At 48.6% G+C, this 22,607-nt stretch overlaps 1 protein-coding gene and 1 long non-coding RNA gene across 2 annotated transcripts in view; one reads left to right on the top strand and one right to left on the bottom strand.

The window, feature by feature from the left end:
* Window positions 1-19,047, bottom strand: part of LOC102010275 (fer-1-like protein 4) — a 34,217-nt gene extending 15,170 nt beyond the window's left edge. The window contains exons 1-21 of the mRNA XM_013514202.1: window positions 18,469-19,047; window positions 18,158-18,213; window positions 17,687-17,775; window positions 17,492-17,591; window positions 16,222-16,313; window positions 16,016-16,057; window positions 15,565-15,735; window positions 15,044-15,104; window positions 14,797-14,928; window positions 14,515-14,577; window positions 13,899-13,983; window positions 13,529-13,688; window positions 13,232-13,415; window positions 12,962-13,148; window positions 12,203-12,564; window positions 11,758-11,866; window positions 11,412-11,589; window positions 11,198-11,318; window positions 10,809-10,909; window positions 6,005-6,092; window positions 5,803-5,919 (exon numbers count right to left, since the gene is read on the bottom strand). Of these exons, the coding sequence (XP_013369656.1) occupies window positions 5,803-5,919; window positions 6,005-6,092; window positions 10,809-10,909; window positions 11,198-11,318; window positions 11,412-11,589; window positions 11,758-11,866; window positions 12,203-12,564; window positions 12,962-13,148; window positions 13,232-13,415; window positions 13,529-13,688; window positions 13,899-13,983; window positions 14,515-14,577; window positions 14,797-14,928; window positions 15,044-15,104; window positions 15,565-15,735; window positions 16,016-16,057; window positions 16,222-16,313; window positions 17,492-17,591; window positions 17,687-17,775; window positions 18,158-18,213; window positions 18,469-18,547 (2,577 nt within the window). The 5' untranslated portion in view covers window positions 18,548-19,047. The remainder of the gene's footprint in view (window positions 1-5,802; window positions 5,920-6,004; window positions 6,093-10,808; window positions 10,910-11,197; window positions 11,319-11,411; window positions 11,590-11,757; window positions 11,867-12,202; window positions 12,565-12,961; window positions 13,149-13,231; window positions 13,416-13,528; window positions 13,689-13,898; window positions 13,984-14,514; window positions 14,578-14,796; window positions 14,929-15,043; window positions 15,105-15,564; window positions 15,736-16,015; window positions 16,058-16,221; window positions 16,314-17,491; window positions 17,592-17,686; window positions 17,776-18,157; window positions 18,214-18,468) is intronic.
* Window positions 16,412-18,991, top strand: LOC106148487. Its single transcript, XR_001233982.1, has 2 exons — window positions 16,412-16,531; window positions 17,447-18,991. It is a non-coding gene; the product is annotated as an uncharacterized LOC106148487 (long non-coding RNA).
* Window positions 19,048-22,607: the final 3,560 nt, after the last annotated feature.

Genomic DNA, 22,607 nt, shown 5'->3' with positions numbered 1-22,607 from the left:
GGACCGGGCCAGCTATGGGGCTGAGACCACCTGCTCCGCTCCCACAGCTCAGGACCCACGCGCTGTTCCTAGCCCTGACCTCCCCTGAGCCTCAGCGCCAGGTGGCCACCACTCCCTGACCTCTCTTGTTTTGTTTTGTTTTTTGTTTTTTTCCCGGTACGGGGAATCGAGCTCACGACCTTGCGCTTGCCAGGCAGGCACTGTGCCGCTGAGCTAAATCCCCAGCCCCCACTCCCTGACCTCTCTGCCCCTAAAACTCAAAGTCTGAAGTCGCAAGCAAATGGTACTGGAAGATCTGGATGCTCGTATCGATTCTTATATCCCTCACACAGAAAAATTAGTCTGAGAACAGAGATCTACACATAAACTATAAAGCCATAAGCTTTTAGAGGAAAGCAAAGGAAAAAAAGTTTGGTACAATAAAAGCTGCCTGGCTAAGCAAAGTGCTGGGGGTTGGAAGTTGCTCCTGCAAAGAATAACCTTAAACTGACTTTTCACTGTGCTGGGATGTTGCTAAATATCAAATTCTAGTTTATGACAGAAGGCAGAAGGAAAGGCAAATGATTTCTAGAAAAATGTACCTTTATTCCAGGACTCAAAGGATTTTTTTTTCTACAGTACTGGGGATGGATCCCAGAGCCTCATGCATGTTAGGACTCTACCGTAGAGCTGCATCCTCTACCTCATAAATGATTTTTTAAAGAAATATAATGAATAGCTCATAGTCAAAACCAACTAAGCACAGAAAACTGCAGAAAGAGACAGTAATATGAGACCCTCCCCCCAGTAAAACTACTGTTATAATCATCTGACATAAAAAACTATTTATAGCCCGGTATGGTAGCACAGGCTTGTAATCCCAGCACTTGGGAGGCTGAAGCAGGAGGATTGTTACGTGTTCAAGACCACTCTGGGCTACAAAGTGAGCTCAAGGCCAGCCTGAACTGCACAGGGAGACCCTGTCTCAAAAAGACAAAACAAGGGGCTGGGGATTTAGCTCAGCGGCAAAGCGCCTGCCTGGCAAAGCGCAAGGTCGGGAGTTCGGTTCCTGGTACCGGAGAAAAACCGAAAAACCAAAAAAAAAAAAAAGAAAAGATAAAACAAAAGGAAAGAAAGAAAGAAAAAGAAAAAATGAACAGGTAAGCCACAGACTGGGAGAAAATATATGTAAAAATAAATAAATACCTAATAACTGACTAGTATTTATCATAAATGACCAGGAAATTTTTTTTTCAAGACAGGGTCTTGATATGTAATTCAGGCTGGCTTTGAACTCACTACATAGTTCAGATGGCCTTGAATTTACAGCAATCCTCCTGCCTCAGCCTCCCTCCCGCATACTGGGATTACAGGCATGTGCCACCACACCCAGCTGGAAATCTTTTTTTTTTTTTTTCTTTTTTGGTCTTTTTGAGACAAGGTCTCGCTATGCAGTTCAGGCTGAGCTTGAGATCATTTTGTAGCCTAGGCTGGCCTCAAACTCCCAACAATCCTCCTGCCTCAGCCTCCTGAGTGCTGGGATTACTGGCATGCGCCACCACACCTGGCTGGAAATCTTTTTTTAAAAAATCCATAATTTAACAATTTAAAATAAAGCAAGTTAGTCTTTAGATTGGCAAAAATATGAAAAACATTGTACAAAGATACATGAAAAGCAAATGAGCACATCAAAAAGAGCTCAATATCACTGGCCACCAAAGAAACCTGAGTTAAAACTACAATGAGTTACCACTATACACTCATCAAAATATATAAAAGACCCGTAGCACCAAACGGTGGTGAAAAAAATGGAGCAAGGGGAACATTTTTATTTTGATGGTGGCTACATAAAATGTAGCAATCCAAAAGGACGAGCTGGCAGTTTACCATAAACTTAAACACAGAGACACCCTATCATTCAGCAATTCTGCTTCCAGGTATTGACCCAAGAGAACTGAAAGCCAAGATCCACAAATGATTTGCACAAGAATGTTCAGGGCACCTAACTCGGAACAATCAAAATCATGAAACAAGGACTGAAACATACTGTTACCTCCCGAGGTGCTGCAGAAAAGAAGCGGAATTAAAGAGCAAAGCGAACTCACCAGCCACCTTCAAACCTAGCAAGTTTCCTATGAAGCAGGGAGAGACCACGCAGAGTCAGAATGTTGGCAGCTTGTGCAAGAACAAGAAGCAGATTTCTGGAATCTTCCAGTTCTACATTCTAGACACTGAGGAAAGGACAGTCCTGACCCCACTTTCAAAACTCTCAAAAAGGTGAAGACAGAGGTGAACTTAATCAAACCAAGTCCACAGCAAAGCCCAGTTCACTTTCAGACGGTGACTCAGCCCTTACCACACCGGCCTGATGGGAGAAGGGGCACAGTGCTTTCTGGAGATGAACATTATTTATTTCAGTTTCTACTGTGCTTTTGTACAAAAATCCAGACACATAATAAAAAGTTACAAGACGCAGAGAAAGAGAAGAAAATGTGGTCAAAAGAAGAAATAATCAGCCAGGCGTGGTGGCTCACGCCTGTAATCCCAGCACTTGGGAGGCTGAGGCAGGAGGATTGTTGCGAGTTTGAGATCAGCCTGGGCTACAGAGTGAGCTCAAGGCCAGCCTGAACTGCATAGTGAGACCCTGCCTCAAAAACAAAAAAAAAAAGAAGAAGAAATAATCAATACAAGTAGCCACATGAAAACCCATATGTTAGAATTATGAGACAGGAACATTAAAATAACTATGATAGGGGTGGGTATGATAGGGCACACCTGGAATCTCAGCATTCTGGAAGGAGGCAGAAGTTTGAGTTCAACCCAGGCAATCTAACACTTACCAAGATCTTATCTCAAAATAAAATATTAAAAACAAAAGAAGGCTTGGAATGTACCTCAGGGCAAAGGCCTGAGTTCAATCCTTATTACTACAAAACAAAACAACGAACAGGGCTGGAGATGCAGCTCAGTGATAATGCTTGCCTGCTCGCCTAGCATATGTGAGGCTCTGGGTTTGATTCCCTAGCACCACTTTATTTATTTAGGTTTTCTGAGACCCGGTTTTGCTATCCACTGTTGTTCAGGCTGGCCTTGAGCTCACTGTACAGCTCAGGCTGGCCTTAAACTCGTGGCCATCCCCCTGCTTCAGCCTCTTGAGCTGAGATTACAGTGTGTACCACTACACCTGGCTCTAAGCACCATGATAAACAAACAAAAAAGGAACATAGTAATTCTAAAGGATATTTTGGGAAAATCACACAGGAGTTAAAAGATGGATCATTTCAGCAAACACTTAAAATCTGGATATAACAGAAATTAAATAAGAGATCCAGGGCTGGGGATATAGCTCAGGGGCACAAGCGCTTGCCTGGCAAGCCTGAGGTCATGAGTTCAATTCCAGGTACCAAAAATAAAGAAATAAATAAATAAAAGATCCACTCAAAGTGCAAGAGAGACTGATGGATTATAATATAATAGTATAAAAAGTTCCTCATCGGATATTTGCAAAAAAAAAAAAAATGTAAACTAATGCTACCTTTCTCACTAAATGTTTTGTTTTGCAGAATATATTTCTCACGAAAATGTCATTTGTGTTAATATACAATGGGTTTACCTTTGTTATGTTAACTGAATAATTTTTGTTTCTCCAGTTTTTAATTTTTTTCTATTTCTTTTTCTTTCTTTTTCTTTTTGAGGCAGGGTCTCGCTATGCAGTTGAGGCTGGCCTTGAGCTCACTTTGTAGCTCAGGCAGGATTCAAACTCACAACAATCCTCCTGCCTCAGCTTCCGGAGAGCTGGGATTACAGGCGTACACCACCATGCCCAGCTTCCTATTTATTTCTTTTTTTGTTTTGTTTTGTTTTTTTTGGTTTTGGTTTTTCTCCGGTACCGGGAACCGAACTCACGACCTTGCGCTTGCCAGGCAGGCGCTTTGCCGCTGAGCTAAATCCCCAGCGCCTATTTATTTCATATAATGGTAAATAGTAGTAGATGCAGCCTACATAATCAAAAGTTCTTTAGGATCACCAATGATTATTAAGGATGTAAAGGAGTCTTCAGAACAAAACATTTGAGAACCATTTAAGAAACCAGTGCTTTTACAGAATGTGGGCAAAATGTTCTTGAAAGCATAGTTTCTAATGATCAGCCATTGGGAGCAACTCACATATCCATCACCAACACAGTGGACATGTAAATCACAGTATACTCACACAATGAAATAGTACATAGCAACAAAAACAGATAATTTACAGTTACATGCAAGAATCAGGATAAATGTCATAAACATAATATTAGATAAAAAAGCAAAATACTATAAAGCTTGAAAAAGATGCAAATTTATGTCGTAAAACTTTTTTTAACTTTCTATTTTGAGAGAGGGTCATAGTAAGTCACTAAATTGCCCAAGCTAGGCTCAAACTTGAAATCTTCCTGCTTCAGCCTCTCTAAGTGCTGGTATTATAAGTGTGTCCCACTATGGCTGGCTTCATAAAATATTTTAAATGTCAACTGACAAAGGAAGCTTCCTATTTATTTATTCATTTATTTTTGGGTTTTCTTCAACAGGGTCTTTCTATATAGTTCAGACTGGCTTTGAACTTACTACGCAGCCCAGGCGTCCCTCAAACTGGTGGCAATCCTCCTGCCACAGCTTTCCTAGTACTGAGATTATAGGAGAGGATTATACCAGACCCATTACAAATTTCAAAAGCATGTTGGGCATAGTGGTGCACACCTGTAATTCCAGCACTTAGAGGCTGAAGCAGGATGATCATCGCAAGTTTGAGGCCAGCCTGAGATACATAATGAGTTCAAAATCAGCCTGAACTTCACAGAGTTTGTCTCAAAGAAAAAAAATTAAAAAGGCTAAGGGAGTGGCTCAGTGGGAGACTGCACACTTAGCATGATGATGGGTTAGATGCACAGCACACATGTGCACGTGTGCACACACACATACACACGATTTTGCAATAAAATTCAATATAAAAAGATCTTTACCAGGCATAGTGGTGCACACCTATAATCCCAGCATGCTGAATAGTTTCTTTTTTTTTGGTTTTGGTTTTTTTCTGGTACCGGGAATCAAACTCACGACCTTGCACTTGCCAGGCAAGCACTGTGCCGCTGAGCTAAATCCCCAGCCCCCTATCCCAGCACTCTGGAGGCTGAAGCAGGAGGGTCACCTCAAGTCTGAGGCCAGCCTGGGCTACACAGTGAGATCCTGTGTGTAAAAAAAAAAAAAGAAAAAAAAGCAGCTCTATCCTATCTGTTCTTCAGACCTCGGCCTCCCAGTTCTGGGCATTTGTATATGCTGCGCATTCTTTTTCATTTTCCAAATCCTAACTTATCTTCAAGCTCCAAGACCAATATCCAATGGCTTGGAACTCTAGCTCTGCTGCTAAACTGCAGACCATGTCACGCTCCTTCTCTAAGCCTCCATTCCCTCTCCTGTCAAATGGGGTAAACTCTCCCAAGGAATGTAGAAGGATCACAAGGTAACTCATGCAGACACTTAGCAGAGAACACATTCCCAAGCTGTGAACTCCTTCAACCTGCCGAACAGGAAGGTTGTGCCCAAGGGAATTTACCCTCAGATGTCCACCCCTAAAGAGATCTTGAGGATTCCCTGGATCCCTGCTAGACCTTAGCATTCTCTCTTCCTCACCTTCAGCTGCTCTAAATGGAGGTTGGTCCAATGCTCCAAGCAATGGCATCAGTGCAAAGGGCAAGTGCTACATCCACCTGCCCAGAGGCCTCTGGGATGAGCAAGAGCTTAGCGGGAAGGGAGTACAGGTAGAGAAATGAGCTGGGGGAGGCATTACCTCCTGAGCCAGAAAGCGCAGTTTTTCCAGGAGCTTCTTGGCCAATGCCACCTTCTTTTGCATGTTGCCCTGCCTCAGCCCCCATAAAAGCCGAAGTCCTTGTTTTGCTAACAGGTTCTGGAAAACGTAAGAAGAGAACACGAGTGAGTGAGGGTCCTAGCTAGGCGTCCTTTCTTTCCTCCTCCCTCCTCCCACCCAGTACCAGGCTGTGCGTCAGCAATTTTGCTCGGCTTCTGTCCAAGGCATTGGGCCGGGTCATGGTCCTGCACTCAGCACTGCGGCAAAACTGTCTGTGGGGAGCAGCGAGAAACAAGGCAGGACTCAGAGAAGACAGCAGGGACTGTTGGGAGCAGGCTCCTGCCCCAGCCTCCTGCACAGGCCTCTCAGGCTTGTCCTCAGGGAAGATGCCCTTCCTCTTCTGACCACAATCTTTTGTATTCGGACCACACCCAGATTCATCAAGGGCAGCCTCCCCTTTGAGCCCCCAGGCTCACCAATATTTAAGCATCCACTCCCAGGGCTACTTGGTTGGTATCACCAGTTTGCCAGCTAGAAACGCAGCCCTGCTCCAGGCCTCCTGCGGCATCAGAGCTACATGTTCGCATGCTGGGAAATTCCTATCCCTCCTTAAGTCAGAGCATCTGTGGCTTAGCCTCCACCAGGCTGACTTAAAGATATCTGGATCACTGCAGCCCAAATGCAGGCTCCCCATGATCACCTCCACCCAAGAAATGGAAAGGTCAAAATTTCAAGACTCATGCTTTGCTGCTGTTTCTCCCTCTGCATTCCACATCAATCCATCCACAAATTATTCATGCTCTACCTTGACAAAATATCGAAAATCAGGCTGGGGCTGGGGTGGAGCGCATTGGCACAGCAGGTGCTTAGCATGCGTGAGGCCCTAGCTTCAAACCCCAGCACCCATGGAAAAAAACCCAGACACAGACCGCTTGTTTCCTCTTGTCTTTCTCCAGAGCCACCCTGTCCAAGCCACCACCATTTCTCACCTAAGATTACAGCAACAGCCTCCTAATTTTTCTCCGCTCACCCTGGCCCCTACAGCACATTCTCAGTAGAACATGCAGAGCAGTCTTTTCAATGCTCTTCCAGAACATTTCAGGACTCTCCAGTGGCTTCTCATCTCAGAGTAAAACATAAAATCCTTAAAAGGGCCTAAAAGGCTCCTTGATCTCCCTGTCCTCCTCAGATGTGCCTCTCATTCTCCCGTGCAGCCCTGTGCCACCTCAGCCTCTATGCTGCTCCATGAAGACACTAAGTCCATGCACACCCCGGTGCCTCTGTTAGCTGCTCCTCATGCTAGAGTGTCCAGCCTTAGCTATCAGCATGGCTTGCTCCCTCATTCAGGTCTCTGCTCAAATGTCACCTTCCCTACCACGCTGCTCACAGCGCCTGCTACTCTCTGTCCTCACAAACTGCTTAATCTGTCAGCTAAATTAACAGTAAGGGCTGGGACTTTTTTTTTTTCCTATGGTAGTGGGGATTGAACACGAGGCTTTGTGCATGCTAAGCAAGCACTCCACCACTGGGCTACATTCTCACCCCTGGCACTCCATTTTGATTCCCACTGTATCCTCTCTCGACAGGGCCTGGCATCTGTAAGATACTGGGTAAAGTAAAATAGTTTTTCTTCTCTTAAATTTTTTTAAATGTTTTTATTTGTTTGAGACAGGGTCTTGCTATGTAGGTCAAGTTGGCCTTGCACTCCTTATGTGTCCCACGCTGGCCTCTAACCTGCCTCAATCCTGCCTCAGCCTCCTGAGTGCTTAGATTACAGGCGTGTGCCACCACTTGGGCAATAAAGTTGTTTTTGAGACGGTACTTTAGGCCTACTTTGACTCCAAATAACTTTTAAACTTTTTACTATCGAAATTTTAAAAAGTATATCAAGTAAATGATTCCAAGGATTTTCATGCTGTTTTTGTTTTGTTTTGTTTCTTACAGTGTTGACAAATGAACCCACAGGCTCACATGTGCCAGGGAAGGGATCTCCCACTGGGCCACATCCCCAGCTCGAGAGGATTTTTTTTAACCAAACCCTGTTCCCAGAGCTTACACCTCGCCTTACTCACACTCTGTCATATCTCACCAGCCTCAAATAAGACTGACCAGTGCCCAAACTGCACTTATAATATTTGCTATTGATTAAATATTGAAAGAAGAATCAAATCTTCCCAACAAGTGTCAAAATCAAAATTGGATTCAGGGAAATTGGGTGCGGCAGAAATAATTGCCCTAGAAGAAAACTATACCGTCTAAAGCTATAAATAATGAGTGAACTGTGAAATATGTAAATCTATCACTGAAATTTCCCTGCCAAAGAGTAATTTTAGTAAAATGAAAATAGAAATAGTTTAATTGTGCTGTATAGAAAAATCAAGCAAGGATGCTACTGTATTTCCCCAAAAATAAGACCTAATCAAAAATAAACCCTAGCAAAAAAAAAATTAAAAAAACCCTAGCATGATTTTTTGAGATGATTGTAATGTAAGCCCTGCCCCAAAAATAAGACCCCAGTTAAGCTCTTCAGCCAGAAAAAAGAGAGATAGCCAGGCAGACACATTTCGTATGTCCACCGCAACACATGATGATGTATTGAATTGTAAAATAATAATATTAATATGTAATTAAATATAAATAATACTACTGACATTAAAGCTAAAACAAATGTAATATCAATTATAATTAAGCATTTGTAAATACCCAAATGGGCACCTTTGGACAAGAGGTAAATGCCTATGTAAACAGATGAACTCGAGACTGACTGCTGAAAGACTGACAATCAGAGTACAAATAGCACACAAGTAACATGCACACTTGACAGTGAATAGATGTAGCTGTGTCTAATATGAATCTTCATAATTCAGTATGTTGTGTTTTTGTAATGGATATACTTAATGCATTTGTGTGAAATCAAGAAACGTATTATGAATTTTGGTGTCTGGAATTTTTCCATCGCTTTTGTGTACGCTCTCATTCTTAACTATCATCCTTTTTGTTGCCACTCCTGTTGCTTAAGCCTTCAACGAACACTTGATTTAACAGAAACTTTGTGAAGCCCCGCCTGCCTGCAGGAGGTCGTGACACGGGTGAAGAATTCATGGGGTAAAATCACTGACAGCTGTGTTGCCAAAAAACTACGAGCAGGCTCCATGCACAAGAAGTGCTCAATTAAAGACAGTTCTGTTGCTGGACATGAGAGTTTGGGGCCAATGATTTTACAGGAAATGGAATCACAAGAAACAGGCTGGGAATTCAGTGTTTGAAGAGTTATGATAATGATGAAGAAGATCACTGTATTTGAATAAATGTAGATTTCTGTACATGATGAAATGTAGATTGTTCTGCATGAAAAAATAAAACACGCCCGGAAATAAACCCTATTGTTTAACCCTTTTGGAACAAAAATTAGTACAAGGCCAAGTCTTATTTTGGGGAAAACATGGTAGATGAAAGGTGGCTGCTCTTTTGGAGCCTTGGGGGTTGCAAACAGACAGCCTTGCAGTGAGGCTCTGGGACATTCACACGTGGACCTTAGAAGGTCCAGGGTCAAGGAGGGAGGGGCGCAGGCAGCAAAATAAATGAAAAAGAGGAAAACGGGAATGTGGAGCCATGGAAACCAACAGTGAGCATTTCAGGAGGGAGGGTGGGCTCTGCCATGTCCACTGACCCTGAAAGTTGAGCAAACTGTGATAGAAAAGTGACCACCCCCACCTCCCACCCCACTGCCTGTACTGGTGGGAGGTCTTGGCTGGGTCCCCTTCCTCCACCCTGCTCTAAGTGCCCGAGCTCTCCAGGTCCTAGATCTCTTTCTCTGCTCCCAGGGCGATCTTACCCAGTCTCTACATAACATCAGCTCCCAAATTGGTATTTCCAGCCTAAAACCATCCCTAGAGTTCAACCCCCTGGCTGACTGCCAGACGTGTCCACCTCTAAGTCTAACAGACATCTTGAAGTTAAGAAGTCGGAACCGAGCTTCTAACACCCGCCCACTTCAGACCTTCTTCTCTTGTTTCCCTGGCTCAGTCGACAGCACTATCAACACAGCTGTGCAAGCCAAAGTCTTGGGAATCACCCAGGACTCTGCACATGCTCCTCCGCCCCTGTGTGTGCCTGGCCATCAGCAAGTTCTGAGCTGACACAATTTCTCATGAATCCATCCTTGACACACCATGTCCACTGCAACCACCCTAGGTTAGATTCATCACCATCCCTCACCTGGCTGACTTTAGTGACCCCGCTCGCTTGGTCCCTAACACCACTACACCCCCACTCATCCTCAAAGGATAAGCATGACTCAAGCATATCTCTTCTTTCCAAACCTTCAGTGGCTCCCTGGGTCACCCAGAGAAGCAGCCAAGGTCACTACAATGGCCTATGAGGCGCCCACATGATCTGCCTCTCCCATGACGGTCCTTCCCCTCGGCCGCCTCCAGCCTCATGTCCTCTGCTCACACTGCTACAGTCACACTGGTTCCCTTGCTCTTCCTCAAATGCACCCGGCCTGCTGCTACCTCACGGCCTTCGCACATGCCAACACTCTACACATGGAACACCCGCACAGATATGGAGGCTTGTTCTTATCTTCACATCACCTTCACAGTGGCCTCTCCTCTTTACCCTTTATAAAATCGCCACACCCCTCTCTAATGCATCCTTGCTTCATTTCCTCCATCAATACTTTTGAGAGCAGATGGTTGCAGAAGTGGGCCAGTAGCAGACTTGGAGGAGGTGAGACTTCTCTTTCCTCCAAGGAGACAAGGGGAAGGGAGTTTATGGGAGGCAGAAGTCAACAAAGGCACCTAAGGATCTGGGAGCAGCCTACCCCCATAATTTCATCAAACTCCACTGATAGGGACAATCACCTCCTTACTCTTCTGTGAAGAGTTGAGCTTCGGCCACCCTTAAGTCCAAACAGCCCCCAGGAGTCGCCCTCACCCTGCAGCTGGCGGAATAACAAGCCATTGTGGGGTCTGATGTCAGCTTACCTGCTCCCAGCCACCAGCTCTTCCAGAGCCTGCTTGAACCGTAGGCGGGCACCCAGCCCCGGCTTGCGCTGCATCTTCTCAACCTCCTGCAGCCCCTGATCCTGAGCACCCAGGAGAAGGTCAGAATCTGGCGGTCCCCAACCCACTCCCTGACCCTGGAGCCCACCCCCTCACCACAGCACCTCTAGTCCCGCCCTTCTGTAGCTCCACTGGACTCATGGTTCCATTTTCCTAGTCTGCCTGGAGCTGTGCTCTTTGTCCACCACCCTCTGCCCCTGCACCAACCAGGTGCTGGCCATTAGCTCTCTCTGGAGCTCCCTCCTGAGGGTGAAGTCACTCCAATGTCTTATGACCCAGCCTTTCCTGATGGCCACCAGTCTGGCCCTCACCAGCCTCTCGGCCACTTTGCACACACAGTTGCTGCTCTGCAGGCGCCAAGTGTAATCCTCCCAGCGGCTCCACACATGGACGCAGGGCTTGCGGTGACGCAGAGGCAAGCAGAAGTAAGGGCTGGACCAGATGGAGAGGAGCAGAGGCTTTGGGGGCATCCTGGGTGCCTGGGGACCTCCCAACATCCTCCTTGCAGCCTCCCAGAACACTTACCCACTGCCATCCACAGGTTCAGGCCGCTGGGCTGGGGTCCCCAGCTCCTCCTCTTCCTCCAGCCTGGTCCCCGTATCTTCAGACTCCAGCAGAGGCTGCACCTCCTCTACGGTGTCTGTGGTTCCCTCCCCAGCCCTGGAGCCTCTGTGCAGCTGCTCCTCCCTGCGGCCTGCATGACCTACCCACAGAGCAGCAAGCCCTAGGCCACATGCTGAGAGCCAGACCCCTCCCTCAACCGCCTCTGCCGCAATACAAGTCAGTACCCACCCTCATCCAGGGACCTACGGTATGCAACAAGAGTGACCACTCAAACCCATGACCCTCAGAGCTAGGCTAAGCCACACACCAATGGAAATCTCAAAGCTGATGGGCTTCGAGGCTACAGCAGGATCAATCATGGTGGCCTCGAAGAGCACGCAGAAAAGCAGGAAATCTTCACAGGGTGCAAGGGCATTCTGCGAAAGGGAATCACACAGGGCTCTCCCAGACCCCAGGGAGAAGCCTGGACTATCCTTGGCCACAACACCCAGAGAAAGTCATTGTAACCAAAACCCAGAGATCACCGCAGGCATCCTACCCGGGGCTGTGCCTTTGCAGCCCCGGTATTTTGGCCTCCCTGGCTGATCAATTCCCTCCCTCCTAGTGCACACTTCATTGCATAGTGCACTCTTCACCCAGGTCCCAAAATTCTCACACACACACACACACACACACACACACACACACACGCCTTGGCGTTTAATGCCTGGGAGTAGGTTCCACCCTCCAGAGCTAAGAGGCTCCAGCCCCACCTCCGGCAGAGGCAGCAACTCCTCCACCTCCACCTCCACGGCACTAGGAATTTCGGGCCCATCCGCCCTGGAGCTGGCGTCTCCATGCTGCTGCGGAACCCCAGCTGGGGCCTGGCTCCGCCTGGCTTTCTTCTTTTTTCCTGTGAGCCGGGACAACTTGGACCCTTGTGGAGCCTGGGGTGGATCAGATTCAGCTCTCCCTTCGAACACCTCCATGGACACAGCCACCAGGAGTCTGCCGCGGAACCAAATGCCTTGGCCAAGGCCTTCATTGAGACTCTGAAGTCCATCCCGGAGTCCCCCACTCGGGGGAGAGCCATAAAGGGACACCCAGGTCGGGCCAAAGGTGGGGTTAAACCCCGCTGTGAGGAACAAGAACAGGGCTTCGGAGGGAGCCCGGGGCGGGTGGGTACTAGACTCCTCAGTGCTCCACACCCTTATCTCCTCCGAGTCCTGCGCTGGGGTCGGAGCAGAGGGGAGTCCGTGCGTGCTGGCAGAGAAGTCTACGGCAACAGCTGCGGACGACTGTGGACCCACGCTCGAGGGGCGGAGCCAGAGCCCTGGAGCGGAGCCAGATGGGGCGGGGCGAAGGGCCGAGGGGGCGGGGCTTGCCTCCGCGCGAGTGATCGGCAAGGGCAGGACCGAGGCGGCCGCTGGACAAGCGGCGGTGGCGGGATTCTGTAAAGCTGGGGGTGAGCTCCCTAGTCTGGGGACAGGTGAGGCTCCGCGAGGACCGAGGCAGGACCCTAACGTGCTCACCCGCGCGCCCCGGGTGGGAGATCTGCCTCAGGTCCAGCACGTGCGTGGCGAGGGCCATGTCGGCGAGGGGCGCGTCGTCCCGCAGCTGCAGGCGAAGGCCGCGCGTCAGCGGAGGAAAGAGCTCCACGAAGCTCAGCTGCTCGTTCCACTCGGGCGCCGCCGCCTCGCTGCGCACCGAAGTCTCGCCCTGTGGGAGGCGGAGAAGCCGGGTGGGAGGGGCTGGCGCGGGGCCGGCCAGAGCCTCGGCGGAGCGGGCGCGGGGCCGCCTACCTGCTGCCCCAGGAAGGACACCCGCACGTAGGGGTCCACGAGGACGCGCTGGTCGTGTAGGGCGCGGGCCAGGCTGCCCAGCAGCCCGGGGCGCAGCGCGGGAAGCCCCTCCGCGCGGTAGACGCGCACGCGCAGCTGCGCCCACGGCCTCTCGGCGCGCACCCCGCGGGGCAGGAGCAGGTTCCTGGGGGAGCGGGGCAGGGAGACACCGAGAAGCTTAAGGCCTGGCCGCTCCGCGTCTCCGCGCTTGGAGCCACATCCGTCCCGCTCTCCCTCCCGCCTCACACCCCAGCTCACTTCTCGATGTCCGAGGTGTGCCCTGGGCCAGGGGGTGGCAGTGGAGGGGGAAGGTCCCCGCGCGCCCTCACGGACAAGGTGACTTTGACGAAACCCTTGGTCCCGGCGCGGGTGTCCCGGGGATCATGCAGAGGAGCCCATTTTTGGTAGAAGTGGCCATCTGGGAGTGTGGGAAAGGCCAGGGGTCAGGGAACACCAGCCGGATACACTGGGCGGTCGCAGGCTGGGACCTGAGCGTTGGACAGCGGTTGGGGCGCGTAGAAGGTCAGCCTTCCCAAGAGATGGCATCTGGGCACAAGGGGACCTACAGAGTACACTTCGGGGGCCCTTGTCTGAGCAGATGAGTCTCAATAAGGGAACACTTCGGTACCTGGCTGGTCAAAGACGATGCCCAAGTCCATCCTGAAGGTGCCTATCCGGGTGGCCATAAAGGGAAGGGTCTGCGAGTGGAAAGCCTGGAGGAAAGTGATGTTAGTCCACGAGTTTTGGCATCTAGTTTTTTTCTTCTTCTCTCTCTTTCTCCTTTTCTTTTCTTTTCTTTTTCTTTTTTTTTTTTTTTTTTTTTTTTGAGACAGGGTCTCTCTATGCAGTTCAAGATGGCCCTGAGCTCACTTGGTAGCCCAAACTGGTCTCAAACTTGCAGTGATCCTCCTGCCTCAGCCTCCCAAGTGCTGGGATTACAGGCATGCACCACCACGCCCGGCCTTATTTTTTTTCTCTTTCTTTTCTTTTTTTCAGAATTGGACCCAGGGCCTTCTCACTGAATTACATCGCCAATCTTTTGTTATTATTATTACTATTGTTACCATTATCATTATCATTATTTTATTATTTTGAGACAGGATCTCATAAGTCACCTAGGCTGAGCTTGAATTTGTGATCTTCTTGCCTCGGCCTTCCAGAGTGCTGGGATTGCCCGCGTGAGCCACCACATCCGGGTCCTCCCCCCTTCTCTGATGGAAACCTTCGTGCCCTCCCCTCCTCACCGTGATCTCCAGTAGAAAGTCTTGGAGGCGAAGCCGGGTCTCATGAAATTCGAACAAGAAATACTGGGTTGAAGTGGGAGTGAGAGGTTAGCTGTGAAGGGCCCGTGGCATGTTGGCCCAGCCTCTAGCGAAGAGAAGGTGGTCCTTACAACTCCACCGTGCCTCTTTCCCTCTTTCCCTCAATAAGTCCCGCCCATTCATAGGCCCAGGCCGCGCCCCCTCCGGGTCTTCCCTGGGTGCCTCCCTTTCTCCCAGACTGTTCTCTTGCTGGGTCGCGCCCACCTCGTTATAGAAGGGGCAATTGGTCCCACGTTGTGTGGCAGTAACTCGGCGCTGCTCCCCGACGCGCACAACCACATAGGGGTTAATGTTGACTCCCACCAACTTTTGGGCCTCGAGCACGGTGACTCCCACCTAAGGGGTACAGAAAGGCAAGGACAGGAAGCCAGACCTGCCAGGCTAGAGGGAGGAAAGTGTGCACACAGAGCAAGAGATACAGGAGGAGTAGGGCCTGGAAGGAAAGCAGTACCTGGAAGTCCTGGGCTCTGGACACCTGGTTGTGGTCCCGGTAGGCCAGGCCACGGGCTCGGCTGCAGAAAAGCTTAAGGTCAGCTTTCAGTTCCCCCTTCCCACCAATACACACACACTTGCTTGGCGCTGGAGTGGAGGTCCCCTCTTCCCTCTGAGTCCTTTGGGACTTATCTACATACAGAATATGACTTATTCCTGGAGTCCTGATAATATCCGTACATTCAACAAAAATTTATTGAACACCCACTATGTGCCAGCACTGTTCTAAGCACTGAGACACTGCAAAATTTGCCCTCATCAAGCTTTTATCACCTACCAGTGTTGAGCCAGTGTGACTGACCTTCATCATGGCAGTGTCTATGCCTATGAGTGATTGACCCTTGACCCCAAGATACGCACCCTCCACCCATGCTCTGGGACTGTGTTCGTGAGAGTAGATGGGAGTGGGCTCACATGTGTGAGCAGTGGGGCTGACTCAGTGGCAGGGTGTGGGAGCAGGGCTGGGTGGGTTCTAATTACCTCTTGAGGGGGCTGAACACAACCCCGGAAAGCTCCACATCGGGCTCTTCATCCAGCTCCAGCTCCAACTCCAACTCCAGCTCATTCTCCTCATCATCCTGTGGGCCTAGGCTTCGAGCCAGCCTGCGGCCCAGAGCCACTGCCCTCCGCTCCAAACGGGCCTCCCCAGGCCTGACAGAAAAGGTTCTCACAGGACATGCCTGGGACCTGTCACTCATTTCTGGGCATTTCTCACTTCAGTGACCCTAGTTCTGACCTTTGACCTTTGGCCTGATCCCAGGACACACTAATAACCCGGAGACCCTTCTAATTCCAGAATTCATTCCAATTTCAGAACTGACCTGTGACCCTGGAATTGATTCAGTCCTGATCCCAGACCTTGGAACTAACTCCAGGTCACTGGCTCCCTAAGAGTGACCCTGCTGACCCCAGGTCATCCCCACATACTTACTCCAGCTCCTGGAAGCCCACATTGGAGATGATCAACTCTGAGCTGGGAGGAGGAGAAACAGAGAGGAAAGCCTGACGACAAAGCCGCAAGCCAGCCAGCGCGGATTGCGAATCATTATATCCAGCAGACCGAGTGGGGTGCCACTGTTCCCTTTCCTGGACCTTCCTGGGCTGGGACCACCAGGCTCAGGTTGCAGCGGGGGTTACCTGTCCCGGATGGGTGCCCCAAAGTCCTCCTCTGCCCACACTCCAGCAGCGCCCTCTGGGGGCTGGTACTTCAGGTCAAGCTCCACCTGGATCTGAAGCCAGATACGTGTGCCTTAGAGCCCCTCAAAGTGCTGGGGCTTTGGGCTGGGGATGTGGCTCCGTGGTAGAGGATCCTCAACACCAGGTACAAAAAAAAAAAAAAAAAAGTGCTGGGGCCAGAAGAGCCCAAAGGACAATGGCTTTTTTTTTTTTTTTTTAAGGACATTGGCTTTTACTCCACCTGCAGACACCCTCCTTGCCTGCGTCTGTGGTAGTGTATGATTCTTCTCTGATGATCATTAATGTTAACTATTCATAACTTTGTTAAGAATTTAATGTGCAAATTGCCTCAAAGCGGCCAATCCCTTACTGTGGGCTTCACAGCTCTGCATAGCATGGTCCCTGCCAACCTTTCCAGTTCCATCTCATTCCAGCTTCCAGGTTGTACTCCTGCTCTGCACCCTGCCTGTGCTCCCTCGGGGCACTGGGCTTTTGCATAATCTGTTTCTTCTGCCTAGAACATTCTTGGTCTTTCTCAGCGCTTATAATGCTTCAGGTCCAAGCTCGCACACTACTTCCTCGGGAAAACCTTTTGCGACCCCTGCTAGATCGCAGAGTGCTGTTAGATGCTGTTTCAGCCCTTTGCCAGCTCTTTTGTAACACCCAGTAGCTGCAATTTTACATTTTTGTGTGTGTGAATATTGGCTTCATGTTTGTCCCACTGTTTAGCTGGGGAGTTCCAAGAGGGCAAATCCTTATCGGGTTCCGCTCACCAGTGAATCCCCAGTACTCTGCACTGTAATGGGTTTATTATCTAGGTGCTTACCCACACACTTACAGATTGAATGACAAACTCAACACTTCTTATGACTCCACATTATGTAAGTGAGGAGACAACTTAGAGATGCTAAATAACTTATCCAGCTTCTTAGATGGAAAGTAGTAGATCTGAGAATGAAGTTCCACTTCTATATGAACTTCTGTGAAACACCAGGAAAATCCAACCAGGTTCATCTTGGGAGCTCCTTATCTCCCCGCTGCCACACCCCACGGGCCCCATGCTGAACTGGCTTTAGCCCATATAGCACTCAAGCAGGGGCTGCAGTGAGCAGAGCGCTGGCTGGAGGACCTTGTTAGGTAGGTTCTTGAGTTTTCCCCTAGGTTGAACGGAACCCTCTATTTACAGGGAGTCTGGCCCGGAGAAGACAAGCGGATGACTGCTGGGACTCACCGGGGACACTCGAAGTTTCTCATCCACCAGGGCCTCACGAAACACCAAATGCCCAGCACTCTGTAATTGCTGCAGGGAGATCACCAGGGTCCCCAGAAGCCTGAGAGAGTGCAAGAGACCGAACAATGACCCAGGGAAATGGCACCAGCCATCTCAGACCCCTCCTGGACCCCTGACTGCCCCAGGCCCACTCACCTGGGGCTGAACACACGGCTGCAGTTGAACACCTGCACAGACAAACTCTCCCCGGGCAGTGGAGCCCCATAGTGAGGCCAGCGGAACAACTGGGGTTAGGAAAAACCTTGTGACACCCAAAGCTGGGCTGGTCCTGACCCCAGTCCAGAGCCTATTCCTAACCCTAAAATAGAAGCCAATCCTCCAAACCTGGAGCTACTGCTAGGACTGAGCTCTCAAACCTGGAACTGACCCTCCAAGCTGGGATGACTCCAAACCAGGGATGACCTGGAGCTAACTACCAATCAAGAACTAGTCCCCCTCCGTCTTAGAAATCACTTGTTCCAAGCTGATTCTGACTTCTCAAACCTGAGGCCGACTCCACTTCCTAGAACTATACCTTCCCAGTCCCAGGAATGAGTCCCTTATCCCAAGGATGGACCCGAAACAAGACAGACCAGCTTTCCCCACTTAGAAACCAACTATACTGACCTCGCCAACATCTGTTTCTCGACCACAGTGAATTTTCCTTGTTTTCTGGGTAAAGCCTGTTCAGAACTGAAACTAATCAGTTATCAGCTCCTTGTCACCCAAAAAATCATTTGCCTCCCCCGCCGTTGGGGACCATGCCTAATCCCTCACAATTAAAAAAAAAAGTAGAAAATGAGGGAAAGAAGCAGAGGGTCAGGGTTATCAGGTAAAAGAGAAAGACAAGCGGCAGAGATGGCCAGCAATTGGGTTCGAGGTCTAGAGAATTGAAAATCTAGCTCCACAAATCCTTAGAGGACCCTTGGCAGCCTCACCTCGAAAGCTGAGCTTTACTTGTCTGTCGTGGGTGCCCGGCAGCCCTGTTAGTCTCCGAACACACACAGTCAGAGCCATGGTCCCAGTGCCACTGGTTTTCCCTCTGCCCGCTTGCCCTCCTGCCCACCTGAGTTGCCTCTGACTCACTGGACTCACTCAGCAGGTTCAGCAGTCCCTGCCCTATAGTCAAACACATGGGTGGCAGGACTGGGGGTCATGAGTGGAGAGGGAGGGAGGACAGAGAGGGAGGGATAACGTACCTGTGGCCCAACTCAGGCCTCCCATCATGATAGGATACCTCAGCCTTCATCCTTCCTCACGGGCTAGGACCTGGGGTAGGGTGGGAATGAGAGGACAAGACCCCAGTCTGGTATCTGCTAGCCTATGAGGCCTCAAGGGCATAGAGGTCACATTGTTTCTTGCTCATTTCTGTCCACAACTCAGGGTGCGGCACATGGTAAAAGCTCAAAACACTGGATGGGTAATTGAGTGGATTAACAAATAAATTTCTTAGCCCGTGCATTAATGCTGTAAGTATTTAATGTATTTATTGAATTAACATGAATGATCCATAGCCTACATATAGTAGTTGTTCCATTTGCTTATTTGTCTTTTCATTTATTTATTTATGTATTTATTTTGGTCTTTTTGAAATGGGGTTTCACTATTCAGTTCAGGTTGGCCTCAGACTCACTTTGTAGCCCAGGCTGGCCTTGAACTCACAGCAATCCTCCTGCCTCAGCCTCCTGAGTGCAGGGATTACAGGCATGTACCAACACACCCGGCTTTGTCTTTTTATTTTATTTAGACAGGATCTTGCTATGTAATTAAGGCTGGCCTTGAACTCACTATGTAGCCCAGCTTGGCCTTGAACTCATGATGTTTCTCCTGCCTCAGCCTCCCAGGAGCTGGGGTCACAGGTGTGTGCTGCCACTGCCAGCTGTTCCATATGATTTTTTTTTTTTTTTTTTTTGGTTTTTCTCCGGTACCGGGAACCGAACTCACGACCTTGCGCTTGCCAGGCAGGCGCTTTTGCCGCTGAGCTAAATCCCCAGCCCTCCATATGCTTTTTAACCAGAAGCTAAAGGTCCTTAACTTGGGTTCCTAGGACAATAGTAGGACCAAAGATGGCCTCCAGGGAGTCTGCAAACTTTTGAACTAATCTGTAAAATATTAAGGATATGTGTATTTTTCTGGATATAAATTTCCTTGAATAAATTATTACCCTTAACAGATGTGAAATAATTGTGCTCACGAAAGAATGAGTGTTGCAGCCTGAAACTGTGTGTTGAATGAATTTCCTTAGCCACTCACTTATTATTCTATTTAATGTACTTCCTATGCGCAGGGCTTGTGCTAACCCCTTCTGGGAAGGAATTCAGCTACAGAGAGGTAAATCAGATGTGCTCTCTGTTTCCCAGTACTTTCAAGGACTCCAGTTGCTAACATGGCCAAGAAATGCCATCCCACAATCACCATCACAGTAGGCAAAGGCCAGGGCTAGTAATGTCTGAGGAAGGAGGTTAGAGGGGCTTTCCTGAAAAAAGGATTATTTATTTTTATTTATTTATTTATTTTGTCTCTTTTTTTTTTTTTTTTTTGAGACAGGGTCTTGCTATGCAGTTCAGGCTGGCCTTGAGCTCACTTTGTAGCCCAGGCTGGCCTCAAACTTGCAACAATCCTTCTGCCTCAGCCTCCCGAGTGCTGGGGTTACAGGCACGCACCACCACACCTGGCCTAAAAGGTGTATTTAAAATGGGTTTTGAAGACAGGAGTTGGGAGCAGAGCCAGGCAGCCAGGCAGTAGAGAGGAATGTGGGGTGTGTTCTGGGACAGGTGATTTGTTCAGTTTGGCCTGAATACAAGGAACATAAAAGGCAGCAGCAGCAGATAAGATTAGATCGTCAGAGGAGCGGGGTCTTGTGTGGCTTTGAGCTGGCTGTGGTTCCTTCCCGTGCTGCAGCATTTCCATCCCAGTTCTGGGGTTGGAAAGTTCCATTCTCTTTCTCAGCTATTAGATGTTCAAATGAGTCTGAAGGTCTATAAAATACCAAAGGGAAATGGGTTATTTTCTTTCTAAGCAAAGTCCAAGCTAGACTCAAGGCCTTTGATGTTGAAGGAGGGTTTCACTTCTCCTTCTTTGACAGACAGAGACACTGGGACCCAAAGGAGTTCTTGGTCTGTGCCAGTTAATCTTAATTGTCAGCTTGACTGGGTTAAGAACCTTCTGGAGAAATGATAGATCATCGGGCAGCATACCCATCAGTGGATTAATCTTACCCAGCAACATACTGATGTCACCTCTCTGGAGCCTGGCACGGGTATTTCCCCTCTGGGCTGGAACAAAGTTTAACAGGTTGTTGCTGCCTCAACTCCTCTAAGAATTACCACTTCAACTTCTTAATATTCTAAAGAAGGTGTAATGTGACAGGTGATAAGAAGAGTATTGGTCTGGAGGGCAGGGTTTAGGCATTCTAATTTGTCCTGTCATGCATTTAAGCAGTCTCTGGTGAGTCCTTTGCCCTCTGCACGGTTTGCCTTGCTGTGTAATTTGCGTGAGACATACTATCTTACTTTAAAGTGTGGGCATAAATGAGGATCCTGCATACAGTTGTTTAAAATGCACATTCCTAGCCAGGTCCTCACACTTAAACTCGCAGCTGCTTAGGACAGTGAGGCAGGAGGACCAAAAGTTCAAGTTTAGCCTGGGCAACTTAGTGAGACCCTGTCTCAAAAAAGAGAGAGTGAGCGCTCCCTTTGGCAGCGGAGAGAGAAAGACAGAGACAGAGAGGAGCTGGAGCCTGGCACCATGGTACATTCCTGGTACCCGCCTGTAATCCACACACACATGGAAGGTTGAAGAAGGATGACTGTAAGTTTGTGGCCAGCCTAAGTTACATAGTGAGTTCAAGGCCAGGTGAAATACATAGCAAGACCCTACCTCAAACAAACAAATAGGGGCTGGGGATTTAGCTCAGCGGCAAAGTGCCTGCCTGGCAAGCGCAAGGTCGTGAGTTCGGTTCCCGATACCGGAGAAAAACCAAAAAAAAAAAAAAAAAAAAAAATCAAACAAACAAATAAAAATAACAACAACAAAAAAGAGCTGTGGATGTAGTTTAGTGGTAAAGTGCACATGGTTTCTATCCTCAGTACAGCAAAATAATAAAACCACATTCTTAGCCCCATCCCAGAGAAGCTGAGGTATAATCTCAAGGAGTACCTGGGAACCTGAATTTCCATAAAGTACACTAGTGTTGTATATAGCAGAAGTTGGGGAAACTCTGGTTTCCCAGCATGGCTATCCGTGATTCCTCATTCCTTTCTCCAGGGCTCAGGTATGTGGGCTTGGGTATGGTGACTGATGGATACTGAATTCTTGTGCAGAACATGTTTCTGGGGGAAGGACCACAGAGCCTGAGGTCAGAGTTCTCTGGTCTGATGACTGGGATTGCAGCAGAACACCACCCCACCCACCCTACCCCCACCCCCCGCGCAGCGCCAGTATACTTCAGTTTGTTAGTTGCCCAGGTAACAGTTCCTATTCCAGATCCAGTTGCTCCTGTGTCTCGGAAACATTTGGTCACTGTGATGCATAGCTGGTCACTATGATGCACATTGTATATCCAATCCCCAATTGACAAGTCATTCTGCCTCTGTACTTCCTGCTTGCTTACCCAATATAAGCCCTAGACCACCAGAGATCAGGGCCTGATATTCCGTGAATGACCCCAATCATTGCCCATCGATGTAAATAAATCTGCCTCCAAATCCTGGGTGTCGTTTCAGTGTTTCTGCTTGCCATTCCAGGATTACAAAGAGGACAAAAGGATTTTCAGAGCAAAGCAGACAATATTTATTAAGAAGTGCCCTGGGTATGCTCTACTCCTTAATCATTCCTTTGCAAATATTTGAGCACCTACTACAGGCAAGGACTTTCAATGTGTTAGAGGATATAGAAGTGAACAAAAACAACAAAAACCACCACTCTCAAACTATGTTTTAGTGGCCATGACAAGCAAAAATAAAATAAGTCAAATATATAGCATGTTAGTGTGGAGAGCAGAGGAGAAGCTGGACACGGCGGCATGCACCTGTAATGCCAGCTACTCGCTACTCTGGAGGCTGAGGTAGGAGAAGTG

Source organism: Chinchilla lanigera, unplaced genomic scaffold, assembly GCF_000276665.1.
Source record: "Chinchilla lanigera isolate Chin_1 unplaced genomic scaffold, ChiLan1.0 scaffold00021, whole genome shotgun sequence".
Classification (NCBI taxonomy): Eukaryota; Metazoa; Chordata; class Mammalia; order Rodentia; family Chinchillidae; genus Chinchilla; species Chinchilla lanigera.
This window is presented reverse-complemented; position numbering and strand designations above follow the sequence as displayed.